At 37.5% G+C, this 21553-nt stretch overlaps 1 protein-coding gene across 1 annotated transcript in view; it reads right to left on the reverse strand.

Annotated features, from left to right (window-relative positions):
- Window positions 1–21553, reverse strand: part of AGPAT5 (1-acylglycerol-3-phosphate O-acyltransferase 5) — a 69390-nt gene that overhangs the window by 16074 nt on the left and 31763 nt on the right. Inside the window, exons 4-6 of the mRNA XM_005426388.1 lie at window positions 17731–17820; window positions 10280–10370; window positions 1569–1730 (exon numbers count right to left, since the gene is read on the reverse strand). Coding sequence (XP_005426445.1) covers window positions 1569–1730; window positions 10280–10370; window positions 17731–17820 — 343 coding nt within the window. The remainder of the gene's footprint in view (window positions 1–1568; window positions 1731–10279; window positions 10371–17730; window positions 17821–21553) is intronic.

Consider the following 21553-nt stretch of genomic DNA (forward strand, 5'->3'; position numbering starts at 1 on the left):
AGGTTCAATAGGTGAAGAGGTCTTGTAAGGAATTTGAACATTTGCCATCTTATCATTAGGTAATGACATTTTAATAGTTTAATTAACCATTAGGCAGTGAGAAGTTCAGCATGAGAATGGCTGAAACTGCCTAGTAATTAAGTCATGAAACAAGATATGCTGCAGGGAAGGAGAAACAATCCTATTTGTTTTGAAGGGGGTCTTAGGGCTGGGTGATGGAACAAGAAGGAGGCTGCTCAGTCTCCAAAGGTACAATAAAAGGGTCAGAAGGCATTTAAAAAAAACAAAAAACTGTAAATAATAAAAAGAACTTTTGATATTAAAAATGCCCATTAGGAACAAGATGTGCATAAAATAAAACCATCCTAAGACATGACAGTAAAATACAAGTGTTGAGTTAATATACAGTGTTGACAGTTTTGTTTCTCACCTATCCTGAAGAATTTTAAACGGGGTGAAAATGTAAAAATAGACAACTGCAGAACTTCTAATCAACTAGCACCTGGGAAGCAGTGCATGTGACACAAGGAGTTACACCTGCTAATGAAGTGACATGGAAACAGGTGCACTACAATCTATTTTTAGCAGCAGAAGGAACAAGTCCCAGTGACACTGGGTGAGCTGAGGAGCAGAGAGTTAGATAAGTTCCCTGTAGGTCCCTCAGTCTACACCGATCCCTTAGCCAAAATTCTGGAGAGCTCTGTGGAACTACTGGAGCTGTTTTTTCCCACTTGGTATTGGTAGTGCAAAAGACTCAAAAGCACCACTTTGAGCCAACCAGCAATAGACAGTCAGCCACAGATACAGCTGAGTAACACAGCAACTACAAATGGAAAGAAAGATGATATCTGGCACTCCAGTAACAGTGCAGGCAAATTATTTACTTAGGAATAAATTATCAGTCCACCACCAAGCATAATAAACAGCAAACCCTGAAGCTCTCTGTCCCTGAGTTTTCCCCAGCAGAAACTCCAGAATATGTTTTCTGGTTAGAATACTCAAGGAATGTAAAACTAATCTGAATTTCTTAAGGTCCTTAAAGGTAGGCAGTTTAATGTACTAAAGCAAGTGAAGCCCACTTGCATAAAATGCTGTTGAGTGTTTGTAAGATTATTGGCCGTGTGTAGCAATTTGAAAATTTGTCAGTAGAATACTACTGCTATGCATTTTACCTTTAAAATATGTGCACTTCAGCAATTAGATGTACATGTGTACATGTATACACATGTAGCACAGCAGAGGAAGCAAGAGAGAATTTAAGATGATGCCAAATCCCAGTGCTAGAAGAAAACATGAAGGTAAATGGACTCTGCTGCGTATGTCTCCAAGTTCTCTTTGACTGCAAAGGGCACTTGTATTTAGAATTGGAATAGGGAAGCAGAGGGCAGAGATGTCAAAGGTAACTCCTGTAAAAGCCCAGTGATTAAAACAGTGCCCTACCAGGGGGCTACAGGATGGCTGAAGTTCTGTGGAGATTTATCTTCAGAGCATTTCGAAGCACCTGAAGTTGGTTCTGTATATAAACAAGCATACAACAGCTACAACATGTCTCATAAGCCTCAACTCACCTGTCATAGATGGTGCCAGTTTTCTTTGCCCTTTGTGGTCCACAGTACCTTCATAAGCCACAGTCACATCATACACTGCATCCAGATATTCTTTCATGGAGTCAATGGCTACATGAGTCGCCTTCACCCGTGGAGTCAGCACATGCTTTAATATAGCAAGTCCTAGAGGGAAAAAGTAAAAAATAACTACAGTGTTTGAAATTAAACTGGACTATATCCACAGAAGGAACATCACACCAAGGAAAGTCAGCAGCCCCATTCAAAATCACAAGAGGTTTATTTTCAATCTCAATTCTCAGTTGAGAGAGTGTGCATGTGTACTCACTGCTTATGCTCTACTGAACATATATAGAAGATGAAATAGAAATCCTAAAGGACATTAACAATAGGAAGGCTGCTCAGTAAGAGGGCCCTTTTTTACAACTGCTCACTAAAAGTAGTGATGGTTTCAATGTGGCTCATGAGTGATGACACAGCACTTCTCTTTACTGTTTATGTGTGTCCAGCTGAGGTGGAAAAAAAGAGCAAATTATCTGAGAAATACCAAACACACATAGCACCACCTCCTGAAATTCTGTATCAGAAAAAGATTTCACAGATAATCACAGAGAATTTTAAGCACACCTAATGCTCATCCAGCATTTTACTTCCCAAGGACAAAGCAATTTAGTGAACGTACTGAATCCTAACCTACTCACTATCCCAGCAGAATCTTAGCAGCAGTAGGGCAAAATACAGCACTGAGAACCAAAACCAAGGAGGAAATCTTCTGTGCTTCTCTGCAAACAATCTGTTACAATTGACTTGGCTACTGACAAACTCTTAGCGACAGAAATCAACTTTTAACTTTTCCAGGCCAAGCCACAGAGATTGGTATGTCAAGGACACAAGAATATCAGGTTTAACATCACATCACACATCTTAACAACAGTATTTCATACCCATGTTTCCTTCAGTTGACCACTTCCACTTAGAGCATACTTAAGAACATTAAAACACATTGGGCTCAAGAGTATAAACCTGGTTCTTTTTCCAGAATTTTAATATACAATGACTTTCAAAATTAAAACCAGCAAGCAAATAAGCCCAAACCCAAAACCTTTTCTTCACCTGGACACAGCTCTTCCACATTTACTTGAAAGGGATTATAGAAAAAAAAAAGCATGCTATGTAAAATTTTTCAGTATTTTTCTACGTGTATCTTTCTCAAAGAGAAGTATCAGAATAAAATTGTGGCTTTTCATTTCTAGCCTATTTTTCATTGGCTTACTCTTCAGTCCATTTTAAAAGAACTATCCATTGGTGAATCTACTGGTTCCTGGTGGGTGAACACGAAATTTTTCTAAACCAAAGTATTGTGCTATTGCCTTTGATACCTTTCTGCTTGCTAAATAATTCAAAACATTCTATATTATGTCCTGATTTTGTACTGAACTCCCTTGCTGGGTAAAACATACTTTAATCTAACATTATGAAAATATCTAGTGAACATTGTAAGATAATGCTCATTTCTACACCACTCTTAACATTCTTAAGAGCTGAAAATTTCAATATAAATCACTATCTTGGTTTTTTAATATTTGCTAAGAATCTCCTTGTCTGAATGCAAAGATAAAAGACTTTTTATCATCACTCCTTCTGAAGCCATTGTTCCATGCCTTACCGGCAATAGTGATAACTGTCTATGCAAAATGTTATATGGATCACGTAAATATTTTGAAGCATAACATAGTGGTAGTGTTTTCTTAGCTTGTGAACTGTTACATCAAACAGCTAATTATGTTATGTTTCAAAATGTTTACTCTGTAAATGAAGCACTGAATATTCTTGTGCTGTGTCAGCAATGATATTAGTGTGGACATGACACTCAACAAAACTCTTGCTGAGCCAAATTCCCAAACATATTCTAAAAACACTGTCATTCCTTTCCTGCCAAACTCATCTTCCCCTTCACCAAACTATTACTGTGAGGAAGAAAAAGGGAAAATTGTGAGAACTGAATCATCTAAATTATTAAGTTAGGTATCTATGACTATTAACTGCTAATTTTTTTTTAATCCATGTCCAGTTCTGATGATGAAGATGGTCAGTGTAAATCTGTGAAGTGCAAATGAGCTAATCCTATTCCACATGCTCTCAGTAAGCTCTTGAGAGTTTAAGTACAATATGAGTATGTATCTAAATCAATAAAGTCCATAATCCATTATTCAGAAACACTACAGTGCATGATAAACATGCAGGAACACCAGTTCAGCACATCCTTTTAAAGAATCTGTTCTATAAAAATATTATCACATATTCTTGCAATTACTTATGATCTTTGCTAAAATCAACATAACAGAATTTAAATCTAAGTACTTACAGTATAGTTACCTTGGCAAGCTGCCTGCATCCAATTCACAAAACACACTGTGCTTAAACTGTTTTTAATGTTGTGCAATACAGTTAGGACCCTCTGTCAAAGTATTTAAGGTCATGAGATTTTATTTTAAATGCCAAAGAAAATTAACTAGATACTAGTAATATTGTAATGTTCTACCTTAAAAAGCCATAGCTTTGCTCTTCTAACTTTTGAATTATAGACATTAAAAAAAAAGAAAATCTGAAGAAATATGATGAGCAGTGATACTTCAAAAATCATCCATTTACTACATTATTGTAAGATGCAAAATTACCCCAGAAAGTCTGCAAGAAAACTGAATGAAATAAAATAATTACTTTGGCAAGTACAAAGGCCCAAATCATTAACATCTATAGAACTGAATTTTTCATCTAAACACAAAATAACAAAAAGATACTAAACAAAACATAATTTTTCTAACTTCATCAGGGTGAAGTAACATATCATAGCAGCTAAGTACAACTCTGTGTAGAAGATTGCCATCTTCTTGATCAAGGCCAGAAACTCAAAGAGCTGTTCAGTACAGGCAGGCCATCCACATTTTCAGAGTTGGACTTTGTTAGTGATATTTCTACCCTTGATGTGTACACACCACATTTGAAAAAGTAAACAGTAAAAATTCTCAGCTCTAATTTAAGAATACTCTATGTGTATTACATCAGCATTACCACATTTCATCAACAAAAGTTAATTACTCACTGAAAGTGGATGTCAGAATTAGTTTGAGGTCTCCACACCTCTCTCCCCTCCCCATGAAACCATGTATTGAAACTCAACTTTCACGTACACAAAAACTAAAACCAGGGTGAAAACCAATGAACTGATTTCAAGACCAATTAGATCTTTCCTTTTCCATGTGAATGTGTGTGCAGTGAAGAGATTAGACAGAAATACTAATTAGACAGAAAAACTGCAGCTCTGCAGTTACGTGCAGTGTCCCAAGTACTCACCCAACTCCTGAGCTCCCACCAGCTTTCTGGCATGCCTCCAGTGATTCAAAGCTTTACATATTAAAACCAGAGTCCATAATTAGACTTAAAAAATAACAAATGGTGGGAGAGCTCATCCATTTGTATGCGAGTATTCCATCAACTTACAGAAACAGGACTCAGCTGATAGCAGTATAAAAAACTGCATGCACTAGTAAAATTGTTTTTCTGTTACCATGTACAAAAGTATACAGGAAATGCAACTAATCCCCACAGGAAGAGCATGACTGGCTCACAGCAAGACATGAGAGACACCACACATTGGTATACTTTCTTCCAAGATGGGTACTTATAGAAATACAATGTAGCTTCTTGTTTTCCTATCTTCATTTCCTATGGATGGCTTTTAATAACACAGACCCTTACTTCATTCTAATGATTGGTCTCAAATGCTGCTCAAGGTCCATAACCTACTCTTTTTTAAAACCATATTCTTTGTCCACATCTCATTAGGCACTTTTAGACCGAGCCTGCTTTCACGAAAGTGTAAAATAAATACCACCAAAAGCTATTTTCTTTAGAGACAATTCCAAATAACTTTTAAGGATACTGAATACTTTGAATTGCCTTAGAATACAATTGAAAACTAATGCCAAGATCTAGAAGGGAAACATTTTCAATTCACTCCATTGAAACACCTCTTTTTTACATGATCTGTAAAACAATTTTGAGATAAGCATATCCTGCATACACAAACATCTTAGCAGAAAGCATATTTGTCAAGCTAAGCTTAGCATTAAAAAATATTTACATTAGCAACTTTTCAGCATAAAACCAAAGAAGATAATAAATGCATACCTTAAATATTTGCTTGATGAAATGACCTTTGTAAGAAATTGAACATTAATACAAAATTCCAAAAACGCCTTTCACCAGGGAAGATTGTTTTGTCTTCATTCAGCAAAAACAAGCCAAGCTAAATTTAAGAAGCTTCTCATCCCTTTGGCTTTGACTTTTCAGAGTTAGTAATATTAGGAGTAGGAGGGCTTTGGATTATTTCTATTTATTTTCAAAATTTTAAAATGCCATATGTTAACATATTGATAGAATTATTATTCTACGAAACCAAAGAAATTTGTGGTGTTTGGGATATTCTGTGCAGGGCCACGATTCAGACCCAATGATCCTGACAGGTAACTTCTAACACAGCATATTCTGTGATTCTATGACTGACTATGATTTCTATGATAAGAAATCCACACATAGATATTTTGGCTACATACAAATGAAATAAATTTTATACCAGAAGCTCGCAAAAGAAAATAACCATCATGTGTATCACGGGGTTTATAAACATTTTTCTCTATAGTCCAATATCATTAAAAAGATCCAGGCTTAAAAGATTTACAGTTTGAATTAAATAGATCCAATAAAAATTACCACTTCTATTATTATGACAAACTTAGTTAAATCCCTACAAAAATATGAGTCCCACCTATACATTAAGACTGGACTCAGCAACTTAAGCTCATTGACTAATGGGGAAGAAGTCCTGCACTTTTAAGATGCCTAAACCCACGGAACAGAGCCTGAAAGGCATCATGAGTTTGTAAGCTGACTGCAGCAGACTTTGAAGACAGGAACCATGTTGGCTGACCACTCCCACACAGTGGAAAGCAAAAGCAAACTTGACTACTGACTATATACTTAAATACTGGAAATTGGAATGCAAAAGCTCAGAAGACAAGGGGCAAAACCCATGCCATCATATTCTTAGTTCTTTGAGAGAGCAGAGGAAGAAATATTTGATTTTGGGAATGTTGCAAGATGTACCATTAGAAACATGGGAGTCACTAACCATACTGAAACATGGAGTGAGTACCCATCCTGGTAGCAATTCCTGGAGTCATCTCACCCAGGCACCTACTTTGTGCCAGGAGAGGACAACGAGGTGTATCAGGCTCAAATCCAGCTACATGGCACACACACCCCTTAGCTTGGAAGCCTCCACCAGAAATGAGAAAACCTAACACACATCTACATCTGATATTGTGGCAACACATGGCTTATGTATCTTGTTGTAGCTGTAAAATTCCAGTAAATATTATTATTTTGGGCAAAAGATATAAATACTGGATTAATTATCTTAACTTTACAAAATTCAACTTGTTCTATGATTAACTCCTGCATTAATCCTACTACAAATAACCAAACAACTTAGTTTTAGAGACTTTTGCTTTCATTTTTAAATGTCAACAAGTTTCTTTCCCAATATAATCAAACAAACATATTTTGAGTTTACGTTCTATCCCAGGTAAGAAGCTGATCTGAGGGAATATTCTGCCACTTGTAAAAGGTGTGAGTAATCCTTCAGTTTTTGGAGGTACTAGCATTGCCCTTAGATGACAACATTCTCAGTTCATCACCACAAAATCAGTATTCCTGGAAGTAACCAACTTTCTGTTGCTAATTCTGGCTAAATTCAATTCACTGTACAGAACTTACAATGGACCCACCCTATGTGTTTGATTTGCTTGTTTCATAAAGAAGAAAACCATCTTTTCTTGCTAGAAATTGAGATTTTGTGTAGAACTCAAGCCCTATGGTAAAACAAACTGTAACATGAATTATTATTGGTATTTTTAAATGCTGCCTCTCTTTCAAGGGCTTAGAGTTTTAATTTTTTTGCTGCTTGATATCCTTCCATCCTATTCACAGATAGTTAAGATTTATTTAAATATTCATATCAATGAGTGAACACACAATAGTTGAAATCAGGTATGTCACAATACTTCATTGTATGTCAATATCAGCTTTTCAAAAATTAATTTGAAATTTCATTTTGTTGAATTGGTCCTAGGAACAACTGTAAAGAGCCAGTAACTGTATGCACAACTTAAAAAGAACATCAACATATGAGATGCAGCTCATCAACTGGTCCCACTAAGAGCAGGTAATTAAGTTCAGCACAAGAATTCTGCCTAAACCAATGAATCTTCTCTAGAAGAGGATGCAGCTCACAAAGAGTAAAAGTAAAATCCCACAAAAGCCTTTTTATACTTCCTCTCTGCAAAACTACTAAAACACATAAACACACTAATGTCAAAACCAGTATTTCAGACAGCATCATAAAAACTGAGTTATGCTTGTGCTCTAGGAATAGCTTTGTTATATTTGGGGGTAATAGCTCTGGTTCTAACATCGGTTTCTAGTTTAATTCTTCTTAATTAAACCACTTTTCCCAATATTAGACTTGCAGTATATTGTCAACATAAAATTGAGCAAAAAAGTAGGGGAAAAAAATCATTTCAAAATTAAAAAAAAGGAAACAAATTCCCCTACATGGCAGTAAGGCCCACACTGAAGCACCGTGCTCTGTAACAAATATATTAAGATAACAAGACTAAATTATTAGACTTCACTATATCCCCACAAAGAATGAAGTGCAATTTTATTTAAACTGTAAGTTACAGTATGTCCTCCTTGTTCCTCTGGCTGGCAGAACTGTTGTGTGCTACTACCCTTCCTACAGCCATAGGAAGTAAGAAGTCTCGGGGATGTGTCGGACAAGCATGGCAATGTGTGTTTGCTGGAGCTCAGCAGTTCCCCCAGGGACACGGCCATGGCTCAGCCTGCCCATGGCCATGGTGGCTCCCACCCTGCAGCCCCAGCACCCAGCCAGCCCCGCGGGGACACCGGGGCTGCTCAGGGCAAGCCACAGGTCAGGGCCAGCAGCACTGCACAGCAGCAGGGTGGGACCCTGGGGAGCTGGGATCACATCCTGCCAGCAGCCACATGGAGCTCCGCATCCCCGCAGCTCCCAGTGTACTGAGATGTGCCCTGGACTGGCACGTGCTCGAGGCTCAGCCCTCAGAACAGCCTGGTTCTGCTCTCAGTGTCAGCCCCTGCTTCTCAACACACCTGCACGAGGGATGCTCCAGTTCCCGTGAGCATCTGTATCTGTGTGGACATGCAGGTGAGCAGGGCCCCAGGGGAGCACAGACTGCCTCCCATCCTCCCCACCTAAAAAGTGGGGCAGAGGCCAACAACAAAATAATTTAGCAGTGGGGAGAAGGAGATCAAGAGGATTCTGCAACAGAATTGGAGATACTTCTTGTTTAATAATTATTTGTCATGAGAGTTTTTAAAAGGAGTAATTGTTGCAAAATAAAAAGAGACCAGTACTGGAGAGAAAACCATTACAAGAAACAAACAGGTGCTCTGAAAGCACAAAAGCAGTGTTTTACTGTTTTGCAGACTGCAGAGATAAAATTAAAAGGTGAAATGAAATAATAGTAAAACAGTAAGAGCCTTTTCTCTGAAGACGGTGAGGAGAAAAAAAAACCTATCAGACAGCCCCCTCCCTCTGAACTCTCAAAGAACCACCAACCTAAATGAAACATTTGACTTTCATTTCCGACAGGAAACTGAAGCGATGAACAAATACATTATGACTTCAGCTCTCCTGCTCATACACACAAACAAATTCCATTCTTCCCAAGGAGAAGAAAAGCATATATCCTTTTGGACAAGGGCTAACAAAACTTAATAGCTTGATTATATCAACAGGCTGATTCACAGACTTGTGAATTCATTTCAGTGTGTCACAGAGATGAATTTACCAGACCTATTTGTTATTCTTTGTTTACTTTTAGAGTGAATTATTTCACTTTTGGTCAACAGGAAAAAACAAAATCAGGAAACATGTTCACTGAACTGTTGGATTTAAAGTTTATGTGCATACGACGTGAGAAAGTATGAAAAATCTTGGGACTCTTGGATTTTCTGCAAGCCTTTCTGAAGATGAAGTAATTCCATCTGTGTTATAGAGACAATGCCAACAATCAAAGCAACTCCAGAATAAAGTTCAACCACGGAACAGTGAGACTGGAGGGTGAGAGAGGAAGAAAACCAAAATGCCATAGGAGTACTAACACTAATTAAAAGTGAAATGATGGAAGACTCTTTCTTTTAAGGCACAACAAGCTTTATGCAAAATATTCTTTATATTGACTAACAACTGTAATTGGAGCTACAATATCAACTTAGATGGACCAGTGCCCTGATTCAGTGTAGGCAATTCCTACAACCTTAAGGAGCAAGAAGATGAGTAAATACACAGGTATAGGTAGAAACTGCAGTGAGCCTTCTGGAGTACTGTTACTATTGTACATTGTAAAATGTGTGAAATGTCTGTATATGAACTACCTTAATCTTACTCTGTAAGCAAAACAGTAGTTTATACTATTCTAAAGCTTTAAATACCAAGCATGTTTAAAAGTCCAGTTAAGGTGAGATGATCTTCATATTATATAATAATTTTATATAATATATGTTAGCACAGTAACAAAAGAATTCTTTCAAAATTTTTTTTTGCTTACCTTCCTTTTCAGCAAATGATTGACTATCCGCAATGACTTTTGGTATTTCTGGATTGTAACGAGTCCCCTCTGGAAAAATCACTAAATACATCTGCGGAATTAAAAAAGAAACAAAACAGATAAGTTCTTATAATGAATGTAAACTGACTGCTTTTACAGAAATTATCAACACTTTATAGGTCCATATTGTATTTAGCTCACACCATTGACTATTGTAAGGATCAAAAGAAAACGAGAACACTTGAGCTAAAACTTCTAAAACTTAGCTCTAAGAAACTTACTGCTCAAGGTTCATAATAATTTCCCTTGAAAATACACCATAGAATATACTCCATGTGATTTAGGAAGGGAGACAGCATGTGTCAACAGAATTCAGGAAGTCAGGAGCAGCTGATATCAACAAGAATATCAGTTTTAAGAGATTTTGAAAAGACAGACAAATAAATCACAAAGCGTCCAATTTTTTTTAATAGTGATCTTGCCTCTAGTCTTTCCTTATACTATATACAATAATTCATTCACTATTAGAAATATTATAAATTGAAATGATAGATCTTTTGGGCCTTTTATGTCTCTCACTGAATTGGATATTAAATATATTAGGAACTCAAACTCATAGTTTAGCGTAATTTGAACTTTAAAGTCACATTCCTTTAAGCATGAGTGTCTGCAAGGTTAGATTTCCCCAGTAAATTAATTTGCTTGCCTGTTCAGCACCAAATCTATGGGTTCTCAAATGACTACACAGATAAAGGTTGCCTAAGTATCTGCATATCTGACTGTAAAATTATGTATTCAAATAGGAGGAGTCAAATTTGACAATTTTCCATTTTCTTTTGAAACAGAACAGAGGGGTTTTGGGATTTTTGTGTGTGTGTGCATCATGCATAATCTCCTACAAAGCTGATGCAAAACATCACTTAAACAGGGAAAATTCCATATTGGGGGCTCATCTGCAGAAGCAACTATGGCCACAAATGATAATTGCTATGGAGTTAAACACGACACATTCATAGTAAAATGCTTACTGTAAATAATTTATTAACTTTGAAGAAAGCAGTCTCAAGAAACATTTGAAAGCAAATAAGATAATGTATTTACAAAACAGTCCAAGGAATATTATCAGTGATTAGACAGAGACTTTGATAATTGGAGTGCACATCATGTTAAGATGCAAAGTTAAATAAAAACTCAAAAAGAGACACACAGGAATGCAACTTTGTGCTTCTGGCCCACAAAACATCAGAGTGTGCTGGTATTTGCACTTAATGATTGTGGAACAGCTACAGAAAGGGCTGAATGCCAAAAGACAGGCCCCAGCAAATGACCTCTCCAGAATCACTCCACAGTGAGGAAGGTTGAAAGATGCACTAAAATGCAGAGGTGGGAAGAAATCTAGGGAAAGTGCCAACCAGAGAAGCCAGCTGGAGATCAAGAAAAAGGAGAGTTGAGTACATAGCCTAGAACCTGACAGGGGAAAAAAAAAGGAAACAAACATCAAAAATAGCAAAACCAGTGTCCTAGAGTAAAGAGAGTTAGGAGAAAGACTGTACAGTATGTTTGGGGGAAACTGGCAGACTGCAGAGGCAGGTGAAGTCCAAGAATGTTCAAGGACCCACAGAAATCCAAGATGTGTATAGATCCGGTGGTGAGGGAACAAAAGAAAATGGGTTTAAGAGTCAAGGTGCTTACTTTTTCATATATAACTGTAGCATAAGTATAGGGACAAGTACAGGAATCCTTAGACCCAGATGTAGTCCACACTTCCCCCAGTCATCTATACATTTCAAATAAGAAGTATAATGAAATATTTAAGTGACTAATTAAAACTTTTCAGACGTAGCTGGAAAGGACATAACATTCAAATCCAGATGCATTTTTCTTTCTTTTCATATATGTGCTTATGTGCAAAACTTGTAATTTGGACGCTTAAAATGGTACTTCAAAGATGAGCTGTTCCAGTTCCACCCCCATTAAAGACTGCATGGCTCAGCTCTAAAGGGTAATACAGAGACTGTAACAGGTTACGGAGTGAAGGAAACGAAGCACACAGGACAGGAATACCAGTCTTGGTACATAGCTCAGCACTTACAAGCAGGCAACATTGTTACTGGTCTTCAAAGCAGATGATCAGCCCCAAAAGTTGGTTGCACAACAGGGAACAGTATCTACTTACTGCAGTCCTATGTGTAACACAAACCAGGGACGGAAATAGTATTTTACTTACTAGTAAACCTCTACAACACAAGCAGCCAAACAGGTTTGTTGACCAGAATCTGAATATCTCTGAGTTGAAAGCACACCAACAAGACAGAGAACTGGCCTTTGCATTAAATTCAGCAAATAATAACCTACTATATAGCTCATTAGGACTGTTTTAAGAGTAGAATTCATGAATGTAAATAGATGACCTACTTATACTCACATACAGTCCTGCACAAGACAAAGACATACTGCCAGTGCCAGAACCACTTGTACAACTGGCTTTTCTCCCACCATGGGCAGCAGAAGTTAAATCCTTAAGCACTATTTCCAAACACTGTAAGAACTACAAATCTCTAAGATTTTAATAACTAAATAAGCTCCCCTGAACTTGAAATAAGAACTTGTAGGAATTTTAATTGCCTAGAAACACTAGCTGCAGTTTAGGCCATTTTTAATAGAGATTTTTCAGTTAGGGCAATTAGCTACATAAAAGTTACACACTTTATTGCTGCAAAATACAGCGCTCATGTTCAAAACAGCAGAGACAGTTTTGGATTACCACAGTCCATGATTCACTGAGACATCAATTTTAACCAAAGCAATAGGTCCCTATGCTCAGGTATGCATTTCATTCCATCTGTGGAACGGGTGGGTGTCAATAAACTTGGTATCTCTCATCAATTTGAAAGTTTCAAGGAGTGGATCAGGATTCATTTAGTAGAACCCTAATGATTCTTGTTGGAGCCAGAAAATCAACAAAGATGTAAGTCTTTTGCATTTTGCCAATCAGGGGCTACCTGAAGAGTCCCCAGTGCAATGTCAGTGCACTTGCCACAACCCACAAATGCAATGAATGGAAGATGGTAACTGCATTCTCCCAAAGAGCAATGCTTCATTTCCCCAGCACTGTCAGGGTCTCACAGGCAAACAGAAATGGCAATAGCATTAAGGGGGGGGGTCGTGCTCCCAGAGAGGGGATAGGGCAGCTGAGGGAGTCCCTGAGATAGATCAGAGTGCCACAAATTGAGCTGGTGTGGGTGGAGCACGGGAAAGCAGCAAAGTGACACACAAGTCCCTGGAATACAGAACAACCATAAGCATACAGCAAGAAAAGGTGGCCAAGGGCTTTGGAGAACGTCCTGGAGTGAGTATATGCTACTCTGTAGAAGAACATAGGGCATGAAGAAGTAGTAACTACTGACTAAAGGTATCTTGCATTTACTGTGCTGCTCTCATGTGAAAAAGGGAAAACAAATATTTTAATTTACAAAATTAAAAACTGTCTTACACAATGCACTTGCTTAATTTTAATATTATTATTACTGCTATTGTATCCTGACAGCTAAACAGATTCATAGCTGCATCCATTTAGACCACTGCCTAGAAAGTATGCTTCTAGTGAATTGGATGAGAAACACTACCACTCAGATCAGTAACTGAAAAGCAGATGGTATGAGAAAGCCTATCTGGTATAATTGGAACAAAATACAAAAGGTGATGTGGAAGAAGCAGGCAAGGACATCTGTGATTTATATAGTTGTCAGGGATTTGCAAATTAGTAAACATATCACAAAATTATTACATTAAGCCTCATAAGAGTTGTATTAATTAAATCTCTATGTTTTTATTGTTTGATTAGCATTTCTTCCTATGGCAATGATTATTCTATGACTGAATGAATGACAAAACCAAAACACATAGTAATCAGCTAAATATTGGTTGTACAGGGTTAAATCCCACATCTCAGAATGCAGATTTCCTACTCTGGATGCATGATAAAAAAATAGAAGTGACATTTTCAGTCACCAAATTGAATAGTTTGCTGTTCAGAAGAGTTAACTTTTTTTATAAATCAAGTAGATTAAGCATATCAAGTAACAGCTGGATACCCATTCATCGGGCTTACATTCATCTATGGCTTACATTAAAACAACATTAACACAAAAGCGTTCTTTAAACACTGTGACAGTCTCTGCTCTCACAAGACATATGATTGCAATTTGTTAGCAATCAGTCAAATTTTACGGAATTTTAAACCAAATCACATCTTGAGTGAATTTTATCAACAAAAGTCCCAATAATGAACCATTTAAGCATATAATTCAATGAGAGTTTGAAAAACAAAGTGACTTCCAGAAACAACTACGAAAATATATTAGTTCAAGATGCCCACTAAGAAAAACAGGTGCAACAATGTTTCAGTCTGCTATCAGCTTTGTGCCTGTCGGACACTGCTGGGCTGCATCTGGGAGCAGACCAGCTGCAGAGCTGAGGGCAGGAAAAGGGGCTGTTTATAGCAGACAGGTGGGTGCAATTCACAAGACAAGGTGAGCAAGGAGAATCATGCAGTCCACTGTTGTCTACACGAAAGGAGGCATATCAGAGCACTGAGCAAGTTATACTGTGTATGTAAGAGGCCAAGAGGCAGCCTTACTTTGTCTGTCAGTCTTAAAAAAAAAAAAAAGGTCCACAGAGAAGCAGTAAAGAACTTGCTATGGTAAGGAGAATAGAAGACTGGTTCTGTTTTCCTACACATCTTCAATTTCTTAATGGGAAAAGGGATGGCTCCAGGCAGACTGAACATTAATCATCTGGATTCTTTTGTTTAAATTGTATGCAGAGAGAAACTGTAAATAACAACGTGACCCTTAACATAGATTCCCGTCCATCTCTTCTTTATTGGTATATAAATCTTCCCTGAGCAGCTGAAAGGCCAGCTCATCTCTAGCACCACATTAAAGAAAGAACTCCACCACGTACACAGAGAATGACTAAGCTACACCAGCTGCCCACTAAAGTGAGGAAAGTCCACCCTGAGCTGTACCATACAGTGCATGAAAATTCCAGAGTCATAGACTAGCTATTTTTGTATGAAGCTGATGAGTTCAGGGCACACTTGATCAAAATGTCTTCATTTTAAAAGCAATATGGTTGCTTGTAAATGTCATGCTAAGGTTCAGAACTGCATGAATAATGCAATAAGGACACAGGTTATCATGTTCTTCTCACAGTAGTAACTATAGGTTAAAGGCCATTTAAGAGCATCTACATTTAAATTCTCAGATAAAGTGGGCTAAAAGAAGTTTAGTCTTCCCTCAAATGACAGCTCAACGGTCTGTATCTTTTACCCCTGCAGATGCAAACATTTGCCTCAGTAAACAGGCTTTTAACAACTTTGGTTTTGTAAATTTAAGTGTCACTCCCTATACATTTGACTGAAAGATTTTAAACAATTAATTTCTGCAGCACTTATTTCTCTTCTCTACCGCAACACCTGATAATATGAGGCAAATGGCAACAACTGCCTGGTATCCAGGTCCAGGTTCTGTGCTCATTTCCAACAGCACCAAACTCCCAGAGAGCTAAACAGCAGCAAAAAATAAGCATACCTAAGTGGTCTCATATTTATTATGCATTAACATTGATAGGTTAGGTATAGGCTTTCAATCTACACACAGCTCAGGAGGGAGAAGAAAGATGATTCCACAAAGACTTCTGGATTTATTTCACTTACTAACCACATGGAAAGCAGAACCCACATCAGTTCTTATCTTTAAAGAAAAGCATTATGCTTAAACCTCTCCTTACATTACAACTGTGCTAAAATGACACACTGCAGTGAGGCTGAACACCATTTACAGGTTTCCAAGGACATAATCAGAAGAGTTTCTAGGCACATCTTCCCAAGATTGTATTAAAAGAAAAATACACATTTTTCTAAAGGAGATTAATTCAACACATACTTCAAATTAAGATTCTTACCACAATGTAAACCTTATAAGAAGAACAAACTCCTGCTTTTTAGGGGGTGCAGAGGGAAGGCAGAAAGCCAGACTCAAGCAGAACCTGTCTTTTTAGCTAGCAAGAAAGCCATGGGTCTATGCAGGAAAACACCTTGATGGTTTATTTCATCCAGACTAGCTAAAATGAACTTAACCAGCACTCTGCAGGGGGAAAAGTTGCTTAGGGGGATGACTACAAGCACATTTCATACACCCTGCAAGCAGCCTTTGCTTATTCCATTACACCCCAAGTTTTACAGCTAGTAGAATCTTTACCACTGACATGGAAAATAATAAGGCAACACAATTTCTTTACATCCAAGGACCCTCCCTGGTAATGAGGGTGCAGGTTGCTGCCACTGAACATGACCATCTTCTCCATGGACATCATTGATTAGATATTGTTTAGTTGTTGTAATGTATTTCTGGCCTAACTTATATGCTAACAATTGGAACTTTCTTTTCTTAATTATAACACAAAAAAATAATGCTAAATCTTTACTGAAGACAAAATGAGTTTGAGCGCTGTCTGAAATACGGGCACTTTACTCCTTTAAGCCCCTCAGTAAGCACAAGGTCAATTTACTTTTTCAACAGAGACACATGCACAAACATAAACTCACCACCTCCAAATAAGAAAAAAAAAACTATTATGAATGTCAAAACAGCCCATGAACTCTTTTTACCCAAGTCTCAGGATATAAAAGTTTTGACAATATGGGGAGTCTAAGTCCTAATAACACAATTTAAAATAAAATGGAAGTTTAACTGTTCTATATCAAGGCTTGCTTAGTTGTTTTCTTTTAGCTTGGCCAAAAAGGAAGAAAAAAATCTAATGCACAGCAAGTAATGGAAGCAAGGCACAGTGATTCTAACCACTGAGCCACAAACCATACAGAGAGTCATGAGAAAAGTCACTTGGCAGTAACAGTCATTCTTCAAATAGAAAATTATCAAGAGTTTGTTTTGGGTTTTTTTCCCTCCTCCAGGCATAGCAGACAAAGTTATTCAATTCTAAGATGTCACTGCCATTAAAAATGATTGATCATTGTGATGACTAATTAACATTTGGTAGGAAAGGTTCTTGACTTTTAGAAGTCGAGTGTATCAGTCTCTGACAAGCCCACAGTAGTCAAAATGTTGTCTTTTGAAACAGAGGGTTTCTCCTTTGAAACAGAGGTTTCTCAAGGAAGGTACTATAGCTCATGTTCTAAGTCCAGACCACCCTTGTCCTCTACAGAGAGGACCACAAAGCTGCTGTCAATCATAAAGAACCAGTCAAACTTTACTCAGTTTAATTAGAGGTATCACTCTAATCACAGAAAGTAACTGTAAAAACACAGAAAGAAAACAAATCCATGATTACCATCTTAGTAGTTTGTGGATATCGGGCATGGCTCTTTTCTCCAACAAGCCTTTGCCATTAAAAAAGTCAAAGAAATGAGAAGGAAGGTATAAGCTTACTGGAGTCTCAGCTTTCATCTGGGCCCGCAACTTCTCTCTCATTTCTTTCTCATTGAATTTGGCACTTCTTTTTACATAGACTCCTCCATGCTATCAGAGAGAAAAAAAAAAGGGAAAGCATTAAATATTTAAGTAGTTTAATGTAGAATAGCTGACAGAAGAACAAACAAGAGACAATGACAAGTCATCTTTATGACTCATGCTGCAAATTGCCTACAAGAGTTTCTCTTATCGCAAAAACATGTGAAACTAATTTTACATTTGCATATACTTCAGCTCACAAAATCCGTTTAAATAAAAATCAGATATAAAACCCCCCCAATGCATTAGACGCCTGAAGTGTCTTGTTTAAAAGTGCTAAGTAATTAATTGGAAGATGGCATTAGAAGTGACCCCAGGGTATTTATTCCTGGCAACGCTGACATGCAGCTTCATTTGTATATCAAGGGAAAATCACAGAACTGAACTTACTCACATGCAAGTACTTACAGGTCAATGCTTTCATTCTATGTGCCCTCTCTTAAATAGTAACTAATGCAAATGCTGGGAATGCAAGTATCATACTTCTACGTACAAAATTTATCAATAGCACAAAAGTAACCAGTGTAGTTTTTGAAAACCTCCATGCACTTTACTAGAGAACCAGACTTTTAATAAAGAAGTTATATACCAAGAGAATAATTAAATAAGTAAACCAAAATCTTCACAAAGCAAAGAATTCTGTAGAAGTATTTTTACTGAAAATTATTATAAAAAGTAAAACTATGTCCTGGAAGAGATTAATTTTATAAGTTGTTGCACACAATTTATCACAAAATTTCAGTAAAAGTACACACAAAGAGAAATTTGCCCTATCATTTCCCTCTTCCACCATGTTGTTTTATCTACAGAGAAAGAGTATGTAAACAAACATGCACCAACTATGAACTACTGATACAATGAAGTCTGGAAAAAGCACTATTAGCTTCCAAAGAACAGAATTTCAGGTTTAAGGTACATTGTTTTCATGTGTTTTCTGACTGACTCCGTAACTTAGTAATACTCTTTTCTGTTTACCACGACAGTTGGTATTAGGATTTGTCAGACAACTTCTGTTCATTTATGGTTTTGCACGCTGTTAACAAAATGATGACAGCAAGATTAAAACTACTAAGAGCTGAGCCTCACTCAAATACCTGATCTCATGAAAAGATACAGCACATGGTAGAAACAGGGCTGGTGGCTGTGTGCAGAGCTGTGTCCCTGGCATGGACAGGAATAAAACTGGAGGGGTTAGGAGGAGGCTGGCAGAAGGGGGTGGAGAGATGGCTGCTTAGCTAGTGGTGTTTGATGTGACTTTTGAGTTGCTCTTCAAAGACTGCTGTGACAGGGAACAGAAAGCCAATAATGCATTAACTGCATACTAAATATTCCGTCTTAACTTTATCATCTGTGGTTCCCTCCCAAGGTGAAGTAGGCAGCTCTAACACTCAGCTCTGCTGCTGTGACTGGCAGGGGACCAAAACCATGAACAGAATTCCCCGGCTCACTGAGCTTGGCTGTGGCATGGTGTTGGGACCATCCCACAAGGAGTTTAACAGTTTCAGACAGAAAGCAGCATGAACAGAAGAACGTTTCTTCAGCTGTGTAGCAAACAGAGAGCCTCATGTTATCTCCATACTCCACATAGAAGACTGTTTTCAAAATCTGACACTATTAAAGGGAAATAGAAGCTGAAGCAGACTTAAGTCCAGCTGTATTCTGAGACCCAACACAACCACCCCTTCCAAAGGGGCAAACACAGTTTGGTATGAGAAAAAATTCATCCATGTAATGGGTAGGTCATCATTCTCTGTGAGCTCAGCTAGGTCAAGCTTTGATAAATGAGTGAAACCTGGAATTGAGGCATTCCCCTAACATCAAATTACTAATCAGCTGCAGTAAACTGGAAAAATACTGAACCAACTTTTCCTTGTTTGATTTGTCAGCTTGGACAAATGAAGTTACTACTGGACTTTTTGGTCAGGGACACATACCATGACACCAAAGATAGATCTGGTGTTGCATGTCAGACATTTTAATGCTCAGAAATAGATTTGCACTTCTCAAGTAAATGAGCACAGAGTCACGTAACATAAGAACAGACAAAGTATCACAAGATCAGCGTTCCCTGCATTCACTCCAACTCCACCAGTATGGCAGGTCCCCATGGCTCAGAGGTACAAAGCTAAAGAGAGGCAGGATATGTGGCTAAAACTCAGGAACAACCGAAAGGGTACACAAGCTGATGTTGGATAACAGAAAAGATAAAGACATATTCTCCATCTTAGAAAGTCAAGCAAACTGTGGGGCATCAAAACTACTTTTCAGAATTACATCCCAGCCTCATCAGGGGTATAAGATAAATAGGAACAAATTGGACAGTGTAAGCAAATAGGAGTGATGGGATGCATTGGTAGCAAATGATAGGAGCAAAAAAATATTTCAGATCTACCCAAAAATAATAAAGACAGCTTTAGGAAAAGAAAACGGTTCTACTAATAAATCAGACTTGGAACATAATAGGTTAATTTAAGTGTTTCTTTTCTTTCCTTGCTATTAGATAGCTGCCTCAAAAAAGAATGCTAGTTATGTGATTGTATATAGCTCAAATTCCCCAACTTGTATTGCATTTCCTTTTCAGTAAGAGATCAAATATATGAACGCTCTTCAAAACAGATTTCTGGAAGTACTGTTTTTAAGGTTATAATTTTTTTCCGCTGTACTTTAAAAGCCCCTCTCTCAGTCAACAATGGATTGTGTTTACAAATATACTTCCTTTGTGCCTGAATTTTGCTCTCCTGGACATCCAGACCACGTTTATTTCCAAACAGGATGTTTACCTGAGGAAGGGAATATGAATTCCGTAAGCATGGCGTAATTATGTGGCTCTGGAAACTTTTAGTGGAGTGTAAGTGACATCACTGACAGAACATCAACAGGAAGGGCAGGAAGTGTTTTATGTTTTTGCACTGTTTGGTGTGATAAAAACAATAAAAATACCTATTAGCTTGCACTGCAGGCCTTCTGCATCCCGTCTCAGTCATTTAGCTGTATATGCATCACCACTGCCTGTCAATTGTGTCACTGATGTAAATATATATATAAATGTATATATAATCACCCCCCAATAAATCTTGCAGAAGTTTTATTTTTTGAGGAGTCCAAATTTGAATAGACTTTAGTTAATATATACATGTTTTGATTTAAAATGTAGGTAACATTCAGATTAATTTCCACAGGAACCTCCTTTTAACAGTCAATATACAGCTCAGGAAACTGAGCACCGGATATTCCACATAGCAAAAGTAATTTTCCAAAATCTTGAAAAAAATAATTTCCGGAAATCTAGTGATAGTGGATAGACTATATATCCTGTTTGTATTTTAATTAAAGCAGACTTAAATCACCACCACTGCAATGACTAAAGGCAAGGACAAAGAGCAAAATATTTCCGTGCAGCAGATCAGTCACTTTGGAGGACAAAAAAATGTAATGAAGCATTAAGGGCAAGCATTAGACAATTGAGAATTCCATTTTCTCCTTATGCATACCCTTAGTGAGGTATGACAGGGTCTGACAGTTTGTAGTTATTCAGGGGACAGGGACAGCAGACCTACCAATAAAAGAAATTGTGAAGAGTTTTCTCATTTTCTCTGCAGCATACACTTCTCTAAACATACCAGTTTTAGCAGAAACTATGGCAATCACCCATGCTCTAGCCTAGATCTGTAGCCTACTCACTAAAGTGTTCATTCAAAAGACAACGAAGATTTTCAACCATCAAGCTGAAGACATTGGATGT

The sequence above is a fragment of the Geospiza fortis genome, unplaced genomic scaffold (assembly GCF_000277835.1).
Source record: "Geospiza fortis unplaced genomic scaffold, GeoFor_1.0 scaffold56, whole genome shotgun sequence".
Taxonomy (NCBI): domain Eukaryota; kingdom Metazoa; phylum Chordata; class Aves; order Passeriformes; family Thraupidae; genus Geospiza; species Geospiza fortis.